General features: G+C 35.9%; 1 protein-coding gene across 6 annotated transcripts in view; it reads right to left on the bottom strand.

The window, feature by feature from the left end:
- Positions 1–15808, bottom strand: part of DENND1A (DENN domain containing 1A) — a 709454-nt gene that overhangs the window by 57396 nt on the left and 636250 nt on the right. For 4 of the 6 annotated variants that reach the window (XM_074211609.1, XM_074211608.1, XM_074211610.1 and 1 more), the window contains exon 20: positions 3261–3320. The exons of the other annotated variants lie outside the window; for them this stretch is intronic. In XM_074211609.1, coding sequence (XP_074067710.1) covers positions 3261–3320 — 60 coding nt within the window. The remainder of the gene's footprint in view (positions 1–3260; positions 3321–15808) is intronic. 6 annotated transcript variants of the gene reach the window in all.

Here is a 15808-nt window from a genome sequence, read left to right as displayed (position 1 = left end):
ATCTACTTTTTTCCATTTAAGTCACAAAGAGTGAGGGCTCCTAGGGTGACTGGTTCTCCCAACCTTGGGCCACTGCCCCACTGTTAGAATTAGAAGGCAGCCTTAAGAGACCATCTAGTGTTACCTCCTCATTAATATGAGGATATAAGGTCCAGAGTGTGACTTGTCCAAGGTCACACAATCATTAAATTAAGCCTACACTGCCTAGGGGGATGAAAAAGCATGGGGTATTGGAGAGAAATGACAGAACAAGTAAATTCCAAATAAAGTTCAATGTAAACATAAACACATTTTGGCATCAGAAGCATGTTCTAATCATCTCAGTTTGCTCCTGTAGAATCCACTGTTCCACTAGCACTTTAATGTAGGCAGCTGAAATACAACTGGTGCTTTTCTTACGGCAATGTTTACTCTCCTAACCTGTTATCAATCACAGAGGGAGCAGAAACAGTTGACATGAACAGATCATACCAACAGCTGTAATGTACTGCAGCTGAAAGATTAAATAGAACTAGCAAGATCTGCTTTGATTCAAATAAAAACAACTGAATCACAGTACCCAGAGATGCCTCCATGCCCCTCCTCCATACCTCCAGGATTATTAAAGGGATTACACTAACAAAGACCTCAATGAGTAAAATTCCAAAGGGCCACTCATTGGATAACTGTGGCTTAAAAAAGTTGGCAAAAGGTTTAGTCCTTTAGTCCTCTGAATTAAGTTTATCATTATTTATTGTTACTAACTTTATTAAGGCATTTTCAGTAAAAATAAACATTCAAACAATATTTAAGACTTACAAAAGACTTCTGTCACAACCACCCTGTGAAGTAGGGAGTACAAGATAATTGTGATTTTGATTCTATAGATGAGGAAACTGAGTCTCATGGGATTAACTGAATTTCCAATGTTTCAGAGCTAGAAGTGTCAGAGCCAGGATCGGAATCCAAGTTTCAGAACACTGATTTTGGAATTAGGGTAGTTGTGTTTGAATTCCAGCTTTGCTATTTTATCAGCAAGTTACTTAACCTTGTAAGGTCCTCAATTTCCTCACTGGCAAAATGAAGGGAATGGATAAGACAATCTTCCAGGTTCCTTCTGAATTCTATGATGTTCATTTCAGGACTTTTTCATTGCACCACACTACTGCTTCTTAAAAGTAGGGGGGCAAAACCATTATTAATTGGTGGCACCAGTTTATTAGATTTAGAGCAGAAAAGTATTTTAAAATAATTTAGTTATATCTTATTTTACATCAAAGAAAACTTTTTTCAATATAAATTAATTGATTTGCCAGGTTACCTTTCTAGTAAACACCAGAGTCAGGCTACAAACCCATATACTTTGATATACAATTCATTGCACTTTCTAAAGCTGATTAGTATCCAGTTAGTTGAAGGTAGTATTTAATTCCATCATATTCAACCTATTATCACCCACACAATACAATCACGATTAAAAACGTGCACATTCACTAATAACATTGTGACCAGAAACACCCATATAACATTGTGAACAGAAAGAAAATTGCCGTCTGCATCATGGAAAATGGAACACTCAAACTGGAAAAGGGGAACATTAAAAAGACAGAGTGACATGGATCAATGATTAAAAATGAGGTAATACTAATGAACCAGATCTCTTGGTATACCAGTCTCCACAGCTTTCACAAGTTCTAGCGTCTGGATTTGGAAATTTTTATTTACTTGAATGTAGCAATCAATTAATACAAAGACAAACAGATACAAGCTCCTTCCCCTTGCCCTCTCCCCTGCTCCCCCCACCCCCATTCAATGGGAAGGGACTGTACTGAAGGGATCTTCAACAAGGAATTTTTAGATTCTGTTTTGATATTGTGTTCTATGTTTTAGTATTCCATTGTCCAAGCTATTTTTCAGATATACCCTTATGTGTTTTAAGAGCTCTTCCAAATTTGCTTTTTTTTAGTTAATATTTTAAGGATTAGTATTGATCATATTAAAAAACCCAATATTTTATTTTCTCTCAATTACACGTTAAAACTATTTTTAATATTAAAAAAAGTTTTGAGTTCTAAATTGTATCTCTCCCTCTCTTCCTGAGATAGTAAGCAATCAGATAAAGGTTAGTAATGCAGGTTATAATAACTTCTAGGCCAATATTCTTCTAGATAACTCTTTTAACAAGTTGTATAACTCTTATAATACATCTCTGCTTCTTTTTTTGCATTTTGAATGAAATTTCTACTTCTGCCTTGCTACTCAAAGCAAAGAAACACCTGCTTCCATTTGAGCAAGCTTGATGGTCTTTGGTTGTAGCTTACTTCCACTGAATAGAAGGCATCAAATATATTTCCAAACCAGCGTCTGGGGAAATTGTGGACTCCATTGCCAGACTCTTGCTTCTTTTGTAAAACCCAGTCTTTTTGGATATGGCTTTAAAACTCATAGGCTAAAATCTCAGGATTTAATAGTGATGACAGCTCATATTTGTATATCCCTCTAAAGTTTACATAGCTCTTTCTTCAGAAGAGTCCACAATATAACTTTTACTATCCCTGTTTTATAGTCAAGAATACTGAGGTACAGAGTTGGAATTATACATTGGAACTGAACCCAGGAATACTGATTCCAAGTCTCTTCCTACTATCTGAGGTTGTCCCAATTGGGAGCTAAGGGATCTGGGAGAACATTTTGCCAGGGAATCACATGACAGGGAAACCTTTGAGATGATTTCATCCAACTTTTTTTCCTCATTCCTCATTTTACATAAAAGGAAACTGAGGTACACAGAGGGAAAGTGACTTGTTCAAGGTTATAAGGATATAAACCCAGGTCTTTTGATCCCAAATCTAGGGCTCTTTTTCTCTTATATCATATTACCCTCTTACCAGCCTATTCATTTTACAGGGGAGGACATGGAAAATTAGAGAAGTCCAGTGCCTGACCCAGGCCTATGTGGCTCCTGTGCTTCAGACCTGGGATTGTTATTCCCACTCCACATCCAGGGTTCTTTTCACTGCACCACTCCCAGGATCTGATCAAAATAAAACCCATGCCAAGAAACCACAGCACACACAGCAGCCCAGCCACCTTCTCATCTGCCTTGCAGAACTGGTCAAGAAAAAGAGAGAGAACCAAAATGCCAGATTCAGGTGTGCCACACAGAGAAGGAGGGGACTGATTGGCAAATCCAGACTGCCCAGGCTTAGTAATGCTGTTAAAGAGTGAGATTCAGGCAGTGTTAATCAGGAACAAGGGAGGCAAAAGCGCTAGCTACTCACGGGCTGCACCCAGCGCTGTATCTTTGGAGGAGGAGGTCGAGGAGGACAAGGTCTTTGAGGCTGGAAGTGGAAACTGAAACCATCAGTACAAACCAAGAGCAGTCAATTCTCTTTATGTTCAGCCCCAGGGGAAAAAAAAAAGATTAGTTCATATGACTTAAAACAAAGTATTCAACTTTTCCTAGGGAAACCAACAGGGCCAAGCAATGTATCCCTTCCAGGACTAACTGAAAACTGGTGGAATGATGATCATTCATAATTATCATGAAACACTCACTTTTATATGGCTGTAACATGCTTTACATCCATTATCTCTCCCAACAGCCCTGAGAGGTAGGCAGGACAGAGATTATTATTCCCATTTTATAGATAAGGAACCTGAGACTCCAAGAAATAAAATAATTTGTTCAAAGGCACAGGGGCCAGGAGCAGAAGGGACCAGGACTTAAATGAATGTCTGTTTACTCAAATGTATCCTGCTTTTCATACCACATAATTCCCAAAAGTGATTTGCCTGCCTTGGAAATGGAAACTCAGAATAAAAATGAATAATAATAATAATAATAATAATAATAAACTAATAATAAAAATGGCAGCAACAACTATAACAACAATGATGATGACAACAGGAATGATTTGTTTATGGAAATGGAGAGGTTTATGATGGCAATCCAGAGCAAGGCATCAGCACCAAATATTACAAAAGAGTTATTTCTAAGGAGCCTGGAATTAGGGATCAGGCTGTAAATATTTGGCACTTTTTGAACAGCTTGTAAGATATTTAACTAAAACTATACACCAGCATACTTACTTTTCATGGAGAGACAGGTGACCAATTCATATATACTATCAATACTGACCTCAAAACAGTCTGAAAAACTCAACTGACAAATTGTATTGGTTCTTGAAAAGTCTCACAGATTGAGATCTGTAATCACCTACATGTAACATTGATCCAGATAAAATTAGAATGTTTATAATAGATGTCACTATGCTAAAATACTCATGCTGAGAGAGCAGCTAGATGGCACAGTGGGTAACACACCGACTCTGGAAACAGGAGAAACTTGAGTTCAAATCTGGTCTCAGACAATAATTCCCTAGCTGTGTGACCTTGGGCAAGTCACTTAACCCCATTGCCTTAAATAAAATAAAAAAAATCCATGCTCACCTGCATAGGATAAAAAACTAAAAAAAAAAACAAACCAAACCAAACCAAACCAAAACAAAACCAAAAACCTAGCATAGGAACTTCATAGGGTAAGGTACTCAATTGGTTTTCTATTAGCTAATGTAAGTTGTACTGAAGTTTTCAAATCAAAAGATAATCTTATAGTCTAACACTTTTAGTAAACTGCAAAAAGCAATTATTTTATCTACAGATTTAGCAGTTCATAAGAGTTATATAAAAGAATAAAAGCATATAATATGATTATAGGATAACAACTGACCTCATTGAAAAAAAGATGGAAGGGAGCAAATATTTATTAAACATCTACAAGATGCCACTACTTTGCTAAGCATAATACAGATATTATTTCATTTGATTCTCACAACAGCTCTGTGAGGTAGGCACTATTATTAGCCCCATTTTACAGCTTGGGAAACCGAGATGGACCTCACTGGTATTTAAGGGAACCTCTGCTAAGAGACTAGGAACTAAAAGACAGCAATCTCAGTCCCTAAACATGAATGTGTGGATGTTCAAAAGTTAGGATGTAAATTCCCTCGTGTAGAATGTAGATGAAAATACTTCAAGGCACATTTCATTTATATTATTAGCTAGGAAACAGTATAAATGCAAGAACTATTAGGGACCTTGGAATAGGTTAAGAGGCCCTTAAAAGATAGAATGTGACAGATGGAAGGGACCTTGGGGAAAATCTGGTTTAATCCCCTACTGTAAAGGTTATTTGAGACAGACAGATTTCCTAATGTCCTTGTGGATGATTTATACACTGGTCAAACCTACCAGGTTCCATACCCCTGAGCTCTATTTCTCCCTTTCTCTCTCCCTTCCTAAATCTCCACTCTCCTTCATATTTTTAGTACTGAGGTGATGTACGGCAGAACTCATTAACAAATATCCAGAAAATACTTCCCCTTAGGGGAAGGTAAGGCTCAAAAGAGAGACTCTTCTCACTTCTGCCCTGTGACTTCACACTTCGTGGGTATGACATAGCATGGGTTCTCTCTCCAAAGGCAGCTGGTGGTCCAATGGACAGAGTGCTGGGCCCGAGTTCAAATTTAGCCTCAGACACTTACTGGTTGAGTCACTTAGCCTATTCTTGTCTTAGTTTCTTCAACTACAAAATGGGGATAATAATAGCCCTTACCTGCTGAGGCTGCTGTGAAGATCAAATGAAATGATATTTGTCAAGGGTTTAGCATAGTGCTGGCACATAAATGATTTTTCCCCCTTCTGTTGGTATGAATTGCAATTTTTCCATGTCCTTTTAGTCTACCACAAAGTCACCACTTAAGAACCAAATAATCTGTTGGAGTTCCTTCTTCTTTTCCCTTTAATATTTCATGGGCACTGGTGTAGCATGGAACTGTCCATCTGCTGTCCCTCCTACTTGATAAATGACTGGCCTACCTCCTAGTCATGGAGAATGAACTTCAGGGATCATCGGTCTTACTCTTTAATTCTGCAAATGAGAAAAAACTGATTCATCCAAAGTATGAAATATTCTAAGTGATAAAATTGGGACTCTAAATACAAGTCCAAATCTGACCTTGCAAGTTACCAGTAATATTAGGTCAATTATATCCATGATGCATTCATTCTTCCATTGGCTTTTGGGCACCTGCAATTTTGACCCATCCAAGATCATGACATTCCATGATTCATAACAGAGCATCAGAGAACTGATATTAGGGGACAAATCCCACCTAAATTTCCAGATAGTCAATAATATGAAGTGATAAGCTGACCCCTCTTTTGCTTACACAAAGGAATGGTACTTTGTAATTGGCAGGAAGGCAGAGGTAAGGAGAAAGAAGTACAATTCAATTTTAATACTCCACCATGTTTTATTTTTAAACATTGACATTCTTCAACTGCATTATAATAAATAATACTTAAAAATTATTCTAAAAAATGAAAAAGAATTTTGCAAAACTCCTTTTAAGAGACAAATATAATCCTAATACCCAAATTATAAATGGAAAAAGCAAAGAACTATAGATCCATATCATTAATGAATATCAATTTAAATAAAAACAGGACAAAAAGATTACAGCACTATCTCCTCAAATCATTCAATAGAATCAAGTGGCACTTAAACCAGAGATGCAACAGGTGAATGATATTTAATCACATTAAAAACAAAAACATGCAAAACTACATGATGATCTCAATAGATTTAGAAAAATTATTTGACAAAATGCAACACTAAAAATATTAAAAAAAAAACGAGAGCACTTTTTAGCACAGGTATAGAGGAATGGTTTTAATGATAAAAAGTATCTCTTTATAACCAAAAGCAAGCAATACAATGGAGAAACACTAGAAAATTTCCCAATAAATATAAGAATAAAGAAATGCTAGCAATACTAATAAGACAGAAATTAAAGGAATAAGGACAGGCAAAGAAGAGACAAAACTTTATTTGCTGATGTCATGATAACTTAGAAAGTCAAGAAAACTAACCACTTCAGCAAATTTGTAAGCTAAGAAATAAATCCACAAAATCAACAACATTTTTACATAACAATAAAATTCAAAATTAAGTAGAAAAGGATGAAGGAAATTACTATTCAAGAACAAATGGGCAAGGGAATTGTTAGTACAGTAAGTGAACCTAGTGAAGATCTAAAGAGTAGGAGGATTAGGGGTAGGGTATGCTATAGATAGCAGCAACCAGGAGCTGGACTGGTTGACAAATTTGGATAGTGTGAATCTCAAAGGAGGAGAGTTTGCTTTCATGAAGGTGGTCAAGGATAAAAGCTTGCTGATTAACCAATATTTCATGATCGATTCAAAATAGATATAGGTACATGACTTGAATATTAAAATAATAATATAAATTAGAAGAAAAACATATTCACATACTTTTCACAGCTATGGTTAGGAGATGAATGCTTAATTAAACAACTGATAGTGGCAATAACAGAAGATAAAAATGATAACTTTGAATGCATGAAACTGAAAAGCTTTTATCCAAACAAAATTAATGTGTCTAGGATAAAATTCATCTTGGATAAAAAAAGTCTTAGTATTCAATATATGAGATAATGTTTGGCATCTAAGATATGTAAACAACTAGCAAATATATAAGTCCAAAAGCTGTTCAAAAGATAATTGGTCAAAAGATGTTCCTCACAAAACAATTCTTAAATGAACCTTCAAACTTAAGGACTATATGAACGAATTCTTCAAATTTTTCAAAACAATAATAAAAGAAATGCAAAATGAAATAATTCTGAGCTTTCATCTCATAGCCAGCAAATTGACAAAGAAAAGATAGTTGGGAATAGACCATGTTGGAAGAGTGTTGAAAAGATAGATACACTTATTTTTGATACAACTGTGAATCAGTAATTCTGGAAATCAACTTAGCATTATGTAAAGTGACTAAAATGTCCATAACTTTTGACCCAGAGTTCAGGACTAGGAATATATAACATAAGAAGGTTGACGAAAAATAGAAAGCTTCCATATACACCAAAATATTTATAGCAGCAGCTTTGTGGTATCAAGTAACCAAAAGCAAAGTATGCCCAGTGATTGGGGGAATGGCTAAACAATTTGTAGTAAATTAAAATAATGAACTACTACTATGATAGAAGACACAACAAAACAATGAAAATGATGAATAGAAAGAAATATGGAAAGACTTATATGAACTGATGCAAAGCAAGTGGAGACTGGAAAACGATAAATGGAAAGAACAATAACAAAGTAATTCAAACTTAATGTTTGGATTCAGTTGAACCTAAAGAAGAGCTTTGAGAAGGCATACTACCTCATTGCTTTGCAAATGTAGGGGTGCAATGTTGTGGAACATTGTCAGACTTTTTTGATGTATTGATTAGTTTTGCTGATTCTTTTCTCTTTTTAAACTTTTTTTGTTACAAGGGATGGCTCTTTGGGAAGGGGGGAGGGATGCAGGGGAAAATACAGATAATGTTCCTTTTTACATCCCCAGCACTTAGCATAGTTCCTGGCACAAAGTCGTCCTTTAATAAATTTTTATTGATTGATGGAAAGGCAAAAGAAATAAAAAATAAACTCTTTTAGAAAATAAATGGCAGTTTGAGGAAATAGTAGATCCCTGTTCTGTTTAACTGCTGTTGCATGCAATCTCCTGCCCTAGTGAAATAACAGGATTTAGAATCCTGTTTTACTATTGAATTCAATTCTCCCACTTTAGATATGAAGAAACAGAAACCCAGAGAGGAGAGGTGACTTGCCTAAGCCGTCACAACATTCCCATGTTCTGGACTTTGGTTTTCTTATTCAATTTCTATCCCAAAGCCTCACAAGCCAGTGGGATTGTGAAATACTTTTTAAAAAATTACTATTCTTGAAACGGTAATGTTGTTTTGAAAATTTCTTAATCCTCTAGAATTTGTCCTGCAAGGTGATATATAGCAGAGAGACTTTAGCCTAGCTATTTCTCTTCTCTGGTCTGTTTTCTTCTCCATAAATTGAAGAGATTGAACTAGAAGAGCAATTCTAAAAGTGGTCTGTGGACCCCTAGGGGTCCCTGAGATCCTTTTGAGAGGTCCTTGAGGTCAAAACTATTTTCATAATAATGTTAATCTGCATACTAAAATACTCTTTCCTTTTCTAACTACATATTTATGTGAGGCCAGATTTTCTTCATATACTTCAATCAAAACAACATATCACAACAGATTGAATGTCGAATGTAAAATAATGTCAATCATCACTAGTTTCAAAAAGTTACTTTTTGTAAAAATTATTTGTTAAAATGGAATGAGTTTATTATTATTTTAAAGCAAATTATAAAGAAATATTCTTTAAAATTATTAGTTTTTATGCTTAGTCTCATAAATACTGATTGATATAACCCACATAAACAAAATCTCTTTGAGATCCTCAATAAATTTTAAGAGTACAAAGGAATCCTGAGACCAAAAAGTTTGAGAAATGCTATACTAGAAAATGTTAAAGGGCTCTTTTCACTTTCTGAATCCTAGGATCTTATGACCTACTGCATCCAGAGGGCTCTCCTCCTTCCTCTTTATATAGCTTGTACAGAAAAAAAAGACCACAGGATTTGAAGTCAGAAGATTGCTGCTAATTTCTAGTCTGTTGAATATGTGCAACACATTTCCTTTCTCTACGCCTCTATTTCTTCATCTGTAAAATAAAGGGAGTGATCAATTTATCTTTAAAGTCCATTTGAAATATGATTATATGAACTTTGGAAATCTATAATCCTAATGAATGGGAGCTTCTACTTCCAGTATTTCCCCCTCAGGCCCTTCCATCAACACTCAACACTTCCTTTTTTGAGAAGGGAGGAAAAAGACTTACTCCTCAGGTTGAATGTTCTACTAGATAGAACATGAAACTCTCTCTTCTCTGTGCAAACTGTGAAATACTGCTTTAATCGCCCAGATGTCTGCTAGTTAACAGGCTCAGCTGGAGTCCCCTAGGAGATGTGTATTCCATGGCAGGGTGTCCTGATAATTAGTGGAGGAGTTCATATTTCCCCCCATAATCCCAGGGGGGTCTTTAATACCTACCCACTGGGATTTTGCCTTTCTCCCTTTGGTCTTGACCCTGGAAGATGTCACCATCATGTGTTTTATCATCAGATTATTCTCAAAATCAGTAGGAATGCAGCTTAGAACTGTGGTCCCATACCATTCTTTCTCTTTTCTCTCCAGTGAGTGGACCCTACAAAGATGGTACTCCAACAGGGAGAACATCCCCTTATTTCTCTTAGGATGGGGGATGGTAGGGGTTAGTATTCCTTTTTTGTTCTATGGGTTTCTCATAAAGCATTATTTAAAATTTTTTTTAAAAGTAGTTTTACCATATCTTTCTTTGATAGAAGATAAACAATTACTTATCAAGTATGTTGTAGATACTTCAGATAAAAATTTTGGACAATATGACCTCTGAGGTCCTTTCCTTTGCTAAGGTTCTATATTGTAAGATCTCTTCAAATTCTGATATTCTATGCTTTATGGCTAGGTTTTCTTCTTAGGCCTAGGATTACAGTCTTTAAATTTCTAAGTTCTAAGTTTTACAAAACTTTGACAGTAAAGGTTTCCCTTCAAAAATTCTACATTCCTTCTATTGTTAAAATTCCATGAGTTTTTGTCTCTGCTCATTGTACCTTCAGAGTTACAACTGATCAACATTCACAAAATCTGGGCTTTAGGCCAGAAGCAGGGCTTGTTCATCTCAAAAATGTGTTTTTGGATACTGAAGCAGAAGGAAACTTAAATGGGGCCAGAGGGTGGTTTGCATCTTCCTTCATTCTGATATATAACTGTGGTGGATACATCAGTGTTGTAAAGTGTGTAAAATGGGAACACAAGGAAGGACAAGCACTAAAAAGTAATTGACACGAAGGTCCTACTAGAATATAACAGTTATTTGCCCTTTGTCAGTGCTTCATTTTTAATGTTGGTGTTTGTATCTGTCATCAGCATGAGATAAGTAAGTATATTCATAGTATATGAAGATCATATTTACTAGGACAGCATCTGATTTGCAGTTAATTTGTTGATGCAGCAAAACACATTGTTTCCAAAAGGTCAGTAGGGGAAGCCGTGTTGGAATATCAACTTAATTACCTGTGCTGTATGGATGAATGGGCACACCGTGCAGGGCTGCACTGCTGAAAACAGCTAAATTACGAGGCATGTTCTTGAATGCAGAAAGTGCATCACAGAAAGGCAAAAAGAGTCCTGCATTAACCCATTCCTTTATATCATCCTTGTACACACCAAGGCATCCACTACACTGTAAAGGCTCTTAGGCTCTCTGGGAGCTATTGAATGTTGGAATTAGAATCAACATAATTTCAAAGTGACCTTGCAGATTATCTAGTCCATACTATTCATTTGACAAGTGAGGAAACTTTAATTTGACTAAGCTGATCAAGAGTCAGGAGCAGAAGTGTGCTCAGAGCTGGAATCATCTGATGCCCAGTACATTGCTCTTTACTTCCTGAAGTTGGCCAAACAATTCAACCACCAGGTCCTTGGATTGTAAAGGGTAACTGACCTGGCTGGGAGGCAGGTATGGTACACTTTATGTACTAGATCAGGATAGAGGTCAGCTAGAATAATCATGCCAGTAGTATCTATTCTCATGATAACATTTTTAAAGTATGCAACAGAGAAGCAAACCTGAGTTTATTAGAGGATGTGGATTTCTAACAATAAAAGTACTTATCCTCTTTTTTTCTTATTGAACAAATCTAAATCTAAAAAAGTAAATAAACATTTTTTCACAGTGAAACATAATATCCAGTACATCAAAGAATTCTTTCTTAAATATGGTGTAATGGAAGAAATACCAGACATGGAATGAGGAGATTTGTTTTTAAGTCTTGTCTTAGCCAATCATCTTGCATCTCTGAATCTTATTTTCCTCCTTTATAAAACAGGGATAATATTTGCACCACCAACTTTATTAGTCACTGTAAAGAAGGAATTTTTTAAATCTATTACTTTTGTACCTTCAAGATTTCACTGGATGCAGGCATTCTCTCCACCAATACAGATCACAACCTCTCTGTGACTGAGTGAATAGGTACCATTATTGAGCTTGTTATGAATGAAAAATTCATGACTAGGACCAAGGTGATAATGAGCCTCTTTAAATTTGGCTAGTCTGGTCCTGAGATGATAGGCACCATCAAACCATCACTAGGTCCAGTTACTTGAAGTCTTCTCAAGTTGGTGGGACTTGCCAGAACTCTCTTTTTTTTTTTTTTAAAGGTTTTTGCAAGGCAAATGGGGTTAAGTGGCTTGCCCAAAGCCACACAGCTAGGTAATTATTAAATGTCTGAGACCGGATTGATTTGAACCCAGGTACTCCTGACTCCAGGGCCGGTGCTTTATCCACTATGCCACCTAGCTGCCCCCAGAACTCTTGATTTGATGATAAGCCTTCAAAAACTTAGGGTCATATACACACTATGAAGAGACAGGGGAGTAGGCCTCTAATTTTTATTAAGAACATTATCCCTAGAACTAAGATCACAAATTAGAAGAAATATTGCCATTTCTCTGGTGTAATCATCATATTAGCTTTGCTATGAAAAAACAAAAAAGATAGCTATATTGTATTTCAGAACTGCTCTGAAATTCATTCATTCAATAAACATTTATTAAGTTTCTACTATGCACAGAGCACTTCCTGAATATGCCTTACCAGGGGAGATCTACTGTTTAGAAAAGAAATGATTTCTGCTATCATGGATCATATAGCCTAAAAGGAAAACAGGATATAAGGCAGTCTTGTTATATCATCTATAATATCATATGATAAAGCGTTAAAGAGATACAAAGAAAGTGATAGGTGAAATTGTTATAGATTAGGGGGATTGGGAAAAGATTCCTGGATAAAGTAGCAAATCCTATGCAGGAAGTCTTCCTGGAAGGAAGCAGCTCTGTGAATTACTGAGTTTTCTAAAAGTTCCACAGCACCACACAAAGAAATGAAGAATGGGGCTATTTCTTTCTGGTAGACAAAATTCTACAACTCCTTGGATGTGGGGAAGAGTATAGGAAAACACCCTGATTTGTTTGTATTTTCTAAAGCCTAAACTTTCCCCAAAGAAGTGAGAACTGCAAAATTGCAAAGTAATTGTTTTAAAGATCCACCCAGAACAAAAAGACTAAGTAGTGAGTCTTTCACATCTTAACTCGGCTGCTAATTTATTGCACGGGACCATTTGTAAAATGTAACATGTAAAATGATGGGGTTGGAAACTGGTGCTATAGGATAAATAATCAAACATGTCTCTTCACGGCAGAGAGGAGGGGGACTACTGGGACAGAATTTGTATATTCTATCAGATGTGGCCAATTTATTGGATGTTTTTGTTGAATGGTTTTGATCTTTAAGTTTTTAATCTGGAGGGAGTTAAGATTCCTCTTCTTTCCCTAAGTGACTGTGCTATGAAAACAAAAGGCATCAATAAAACATACTTTAACAATGAAAGTGTTGAATTAAGATGATTACTATATATGCCCTGTCGGCTCTCACATGTTGCTATAAATCCTGATTTCCATGTACTGCAACCATGGAGACTCAGACTGAAGAGCAGTCCATGCTTTTTTAAAGGAATTTATAAGAGGGTTTCTTTACAAAAATCCCATGAGGTAGAACATGCAAATGCCTGCTTCATTTTGAAGATGATATAGAGAAAGGAATGATTCCACAGTCACATGTAATCACATGTTTTCAGAACAGAAAACCCAGAATGTTAGCATTAGAATGGAATTCAAAGGATATTAGAAACCACACAACTGAAGTTGGAAGTGCACACTAAAAACAATGCTAGAGTTGGAATGGGTCTAAGTGATTGTATATTCCAATTTTCTTTTATGGATGAGAAAACTAAAGGCCACAGAGGGTGAAAACTAGCTCGAGGACAACAGTTAATTAAGGGCAGAGGCTGGAATGAAACCAAGGCCTTTTGGATTGTAAGACCACACTACCTCCTCAATGAGAAGATGATGCTCTCTGAGATGGACCAGATGAAATGGGGAACAAAAACACAGGTCTGCAAAGTATTCTCTAACTTTGGGCCACGATTTCTATTCCTACAGGCTTCCTTCCCAGAGAAAGGAATAAGTCATTGTAAATTTGTGAAAGAGAGGCTAGAAAGGACATCACTTTTTCAGAGTATATGCCTCAAATATATGAGGAACCCAGGGCTGAGTGAGAGAGGTCACAATTAAACTCTTATCATTATCTTAATTGAAGAAAGAGAATGAGTTCACCTGGTTAATTTTTCTAGAAAGTCACTACATCAATGAGCTCTGACATATGAATGAAATATTGAGAGATAGGAGAAGAAGACAAAGATTTATGCAGCAATATAAGATCCCTCTAGGGTTGGAGAAAGGTTCTTTTGCTCATCGGGAGTGGAAACCTGCTATTATGCAAGGCAAAAAAATAAAAGAGCTTTTTTTGTTTGATATACCTCCAATAAAGGAGTTTATAAAAGGATGTGTGTGTGTGTGTGTGTGTGTGTGTGTGTGTGTGTGTGTGTGTGTGTGTGTGTGTAGGTAGTATCCTTTGAAATGGCCAACATTCTTTCTTATTTTTTCCCCAATTTCTGTCATTTTTTTCCCACTCTTCTCTCCTAACCCTGACTCTTGCCACACCTTCTCAACACAGAGAGATCAAATGACTTCATGTCTCTGGTGTTTTTCAAAGGACAGACCCAGAAGTGAAGTCCTTGGCTTGGCTCATGTCTTTGGGATCACAGGGAGGTGCCCCTATGACCCAGGATCCCTGTGGTCATATGGAAGTCTAATCTCTTTTCCCCATGATATCTCTTCAGATATGTGAAGATAGGGAATAATGTGCCCCCTAAATCTTCCCTTCTCTAGGTTAAATAGCCTGAGTTCTTTTAACCCCCTTTATTCAAGGTCTCAAGCTTCACGAAGAAGGCAGTATTTGGGGGTCTGGAAACATTTTTAAGTCATCTGGTTTTTTCAGAAGAAATGATTAATATTCTTCTCTTTTGATGAAAATATAGCTTTAAAATACTTTTGCTTAACTTTATAGAAAGTTATTTTGGGGTCACACCCATTTTCCTTAATTTTTGGAACATCATTGCATTTACTGGTTATTTCTTGTTAACAAAGAATAATCTGGTGGGGCATGAACTGTAATTTCTTAGTATGTTAAGGGCTGTCTTTTAGATGCTAGCAATATTTATTGTTTAATATTGAAGTTGTGAAGCTAGGGCAAGATAAAGGTGAGCCTATTGAGCTAAATTTAACTATTTGTTTCTGATTTTTTCAGTAATTTTCTTGTATGGTTTTCTGAAGTAAGACATTGAGGCTCTATGTTTACCTGAGCACTCTAACTTTGAGTTATGCTGTCTTAGTTTATAGAGCTCTCTGGTATTCTTCTGTGCTTGTATTTTAATTTTATTCTAATAATAGTTCTTCCATTCCAACAATTCCAACTAATTCCCAGTATAATACTTTCCTTTTTAGATAATCTATCAATTGAAGAAATTAATTAGGTTTGTTCCATGTTTTCTATGGTATCTCACTCTCATAATTTCTTTGAGAGTTCTGTATTTGTATCTTTTCCTTAAATTATTTTATTCTCTTCTAAATCATTCTGGGAGTTCTTAAAATTATTACATTATTATTTCCATGGGTCTTATAACTATTCCTGTGGTGTTTTCCTCCCAATTTTCTTTTGCCTTAAGTTATTAATTATATTGGAACCTCTTTTTGTTCATTTTTCTAATTTTTACTTTTTATCCTTTTCTGTTTTTTTTTTCTGAGTTTTTTGGAATGAGCTTCCCTCATCCTCTCTGCTCTTTGTTTGTAGTTCTTTTACTTTATCTGGTGCA

The sequence above is a fragment of the Macrotis lagotis genome, chromosome 1 (genome assembly GCF_037893015.1).
Source record: "Macrotis lagotis isolate mMagLag1 chromosome 1, bilby.v1.9.chrom.fasta, whole genome shotgun sequence".
Lineage (NCBI taxonomy): Eukaryota > Metazoa > Chordata > Mammalia > Peramelemorphia > Peramelidae > Macrotis > Macrotis lagotis.
Note: the sequence above shows the minus strand (reverse complement) of the source record. Positions and strands in the feature narration are given on the sequence as shown.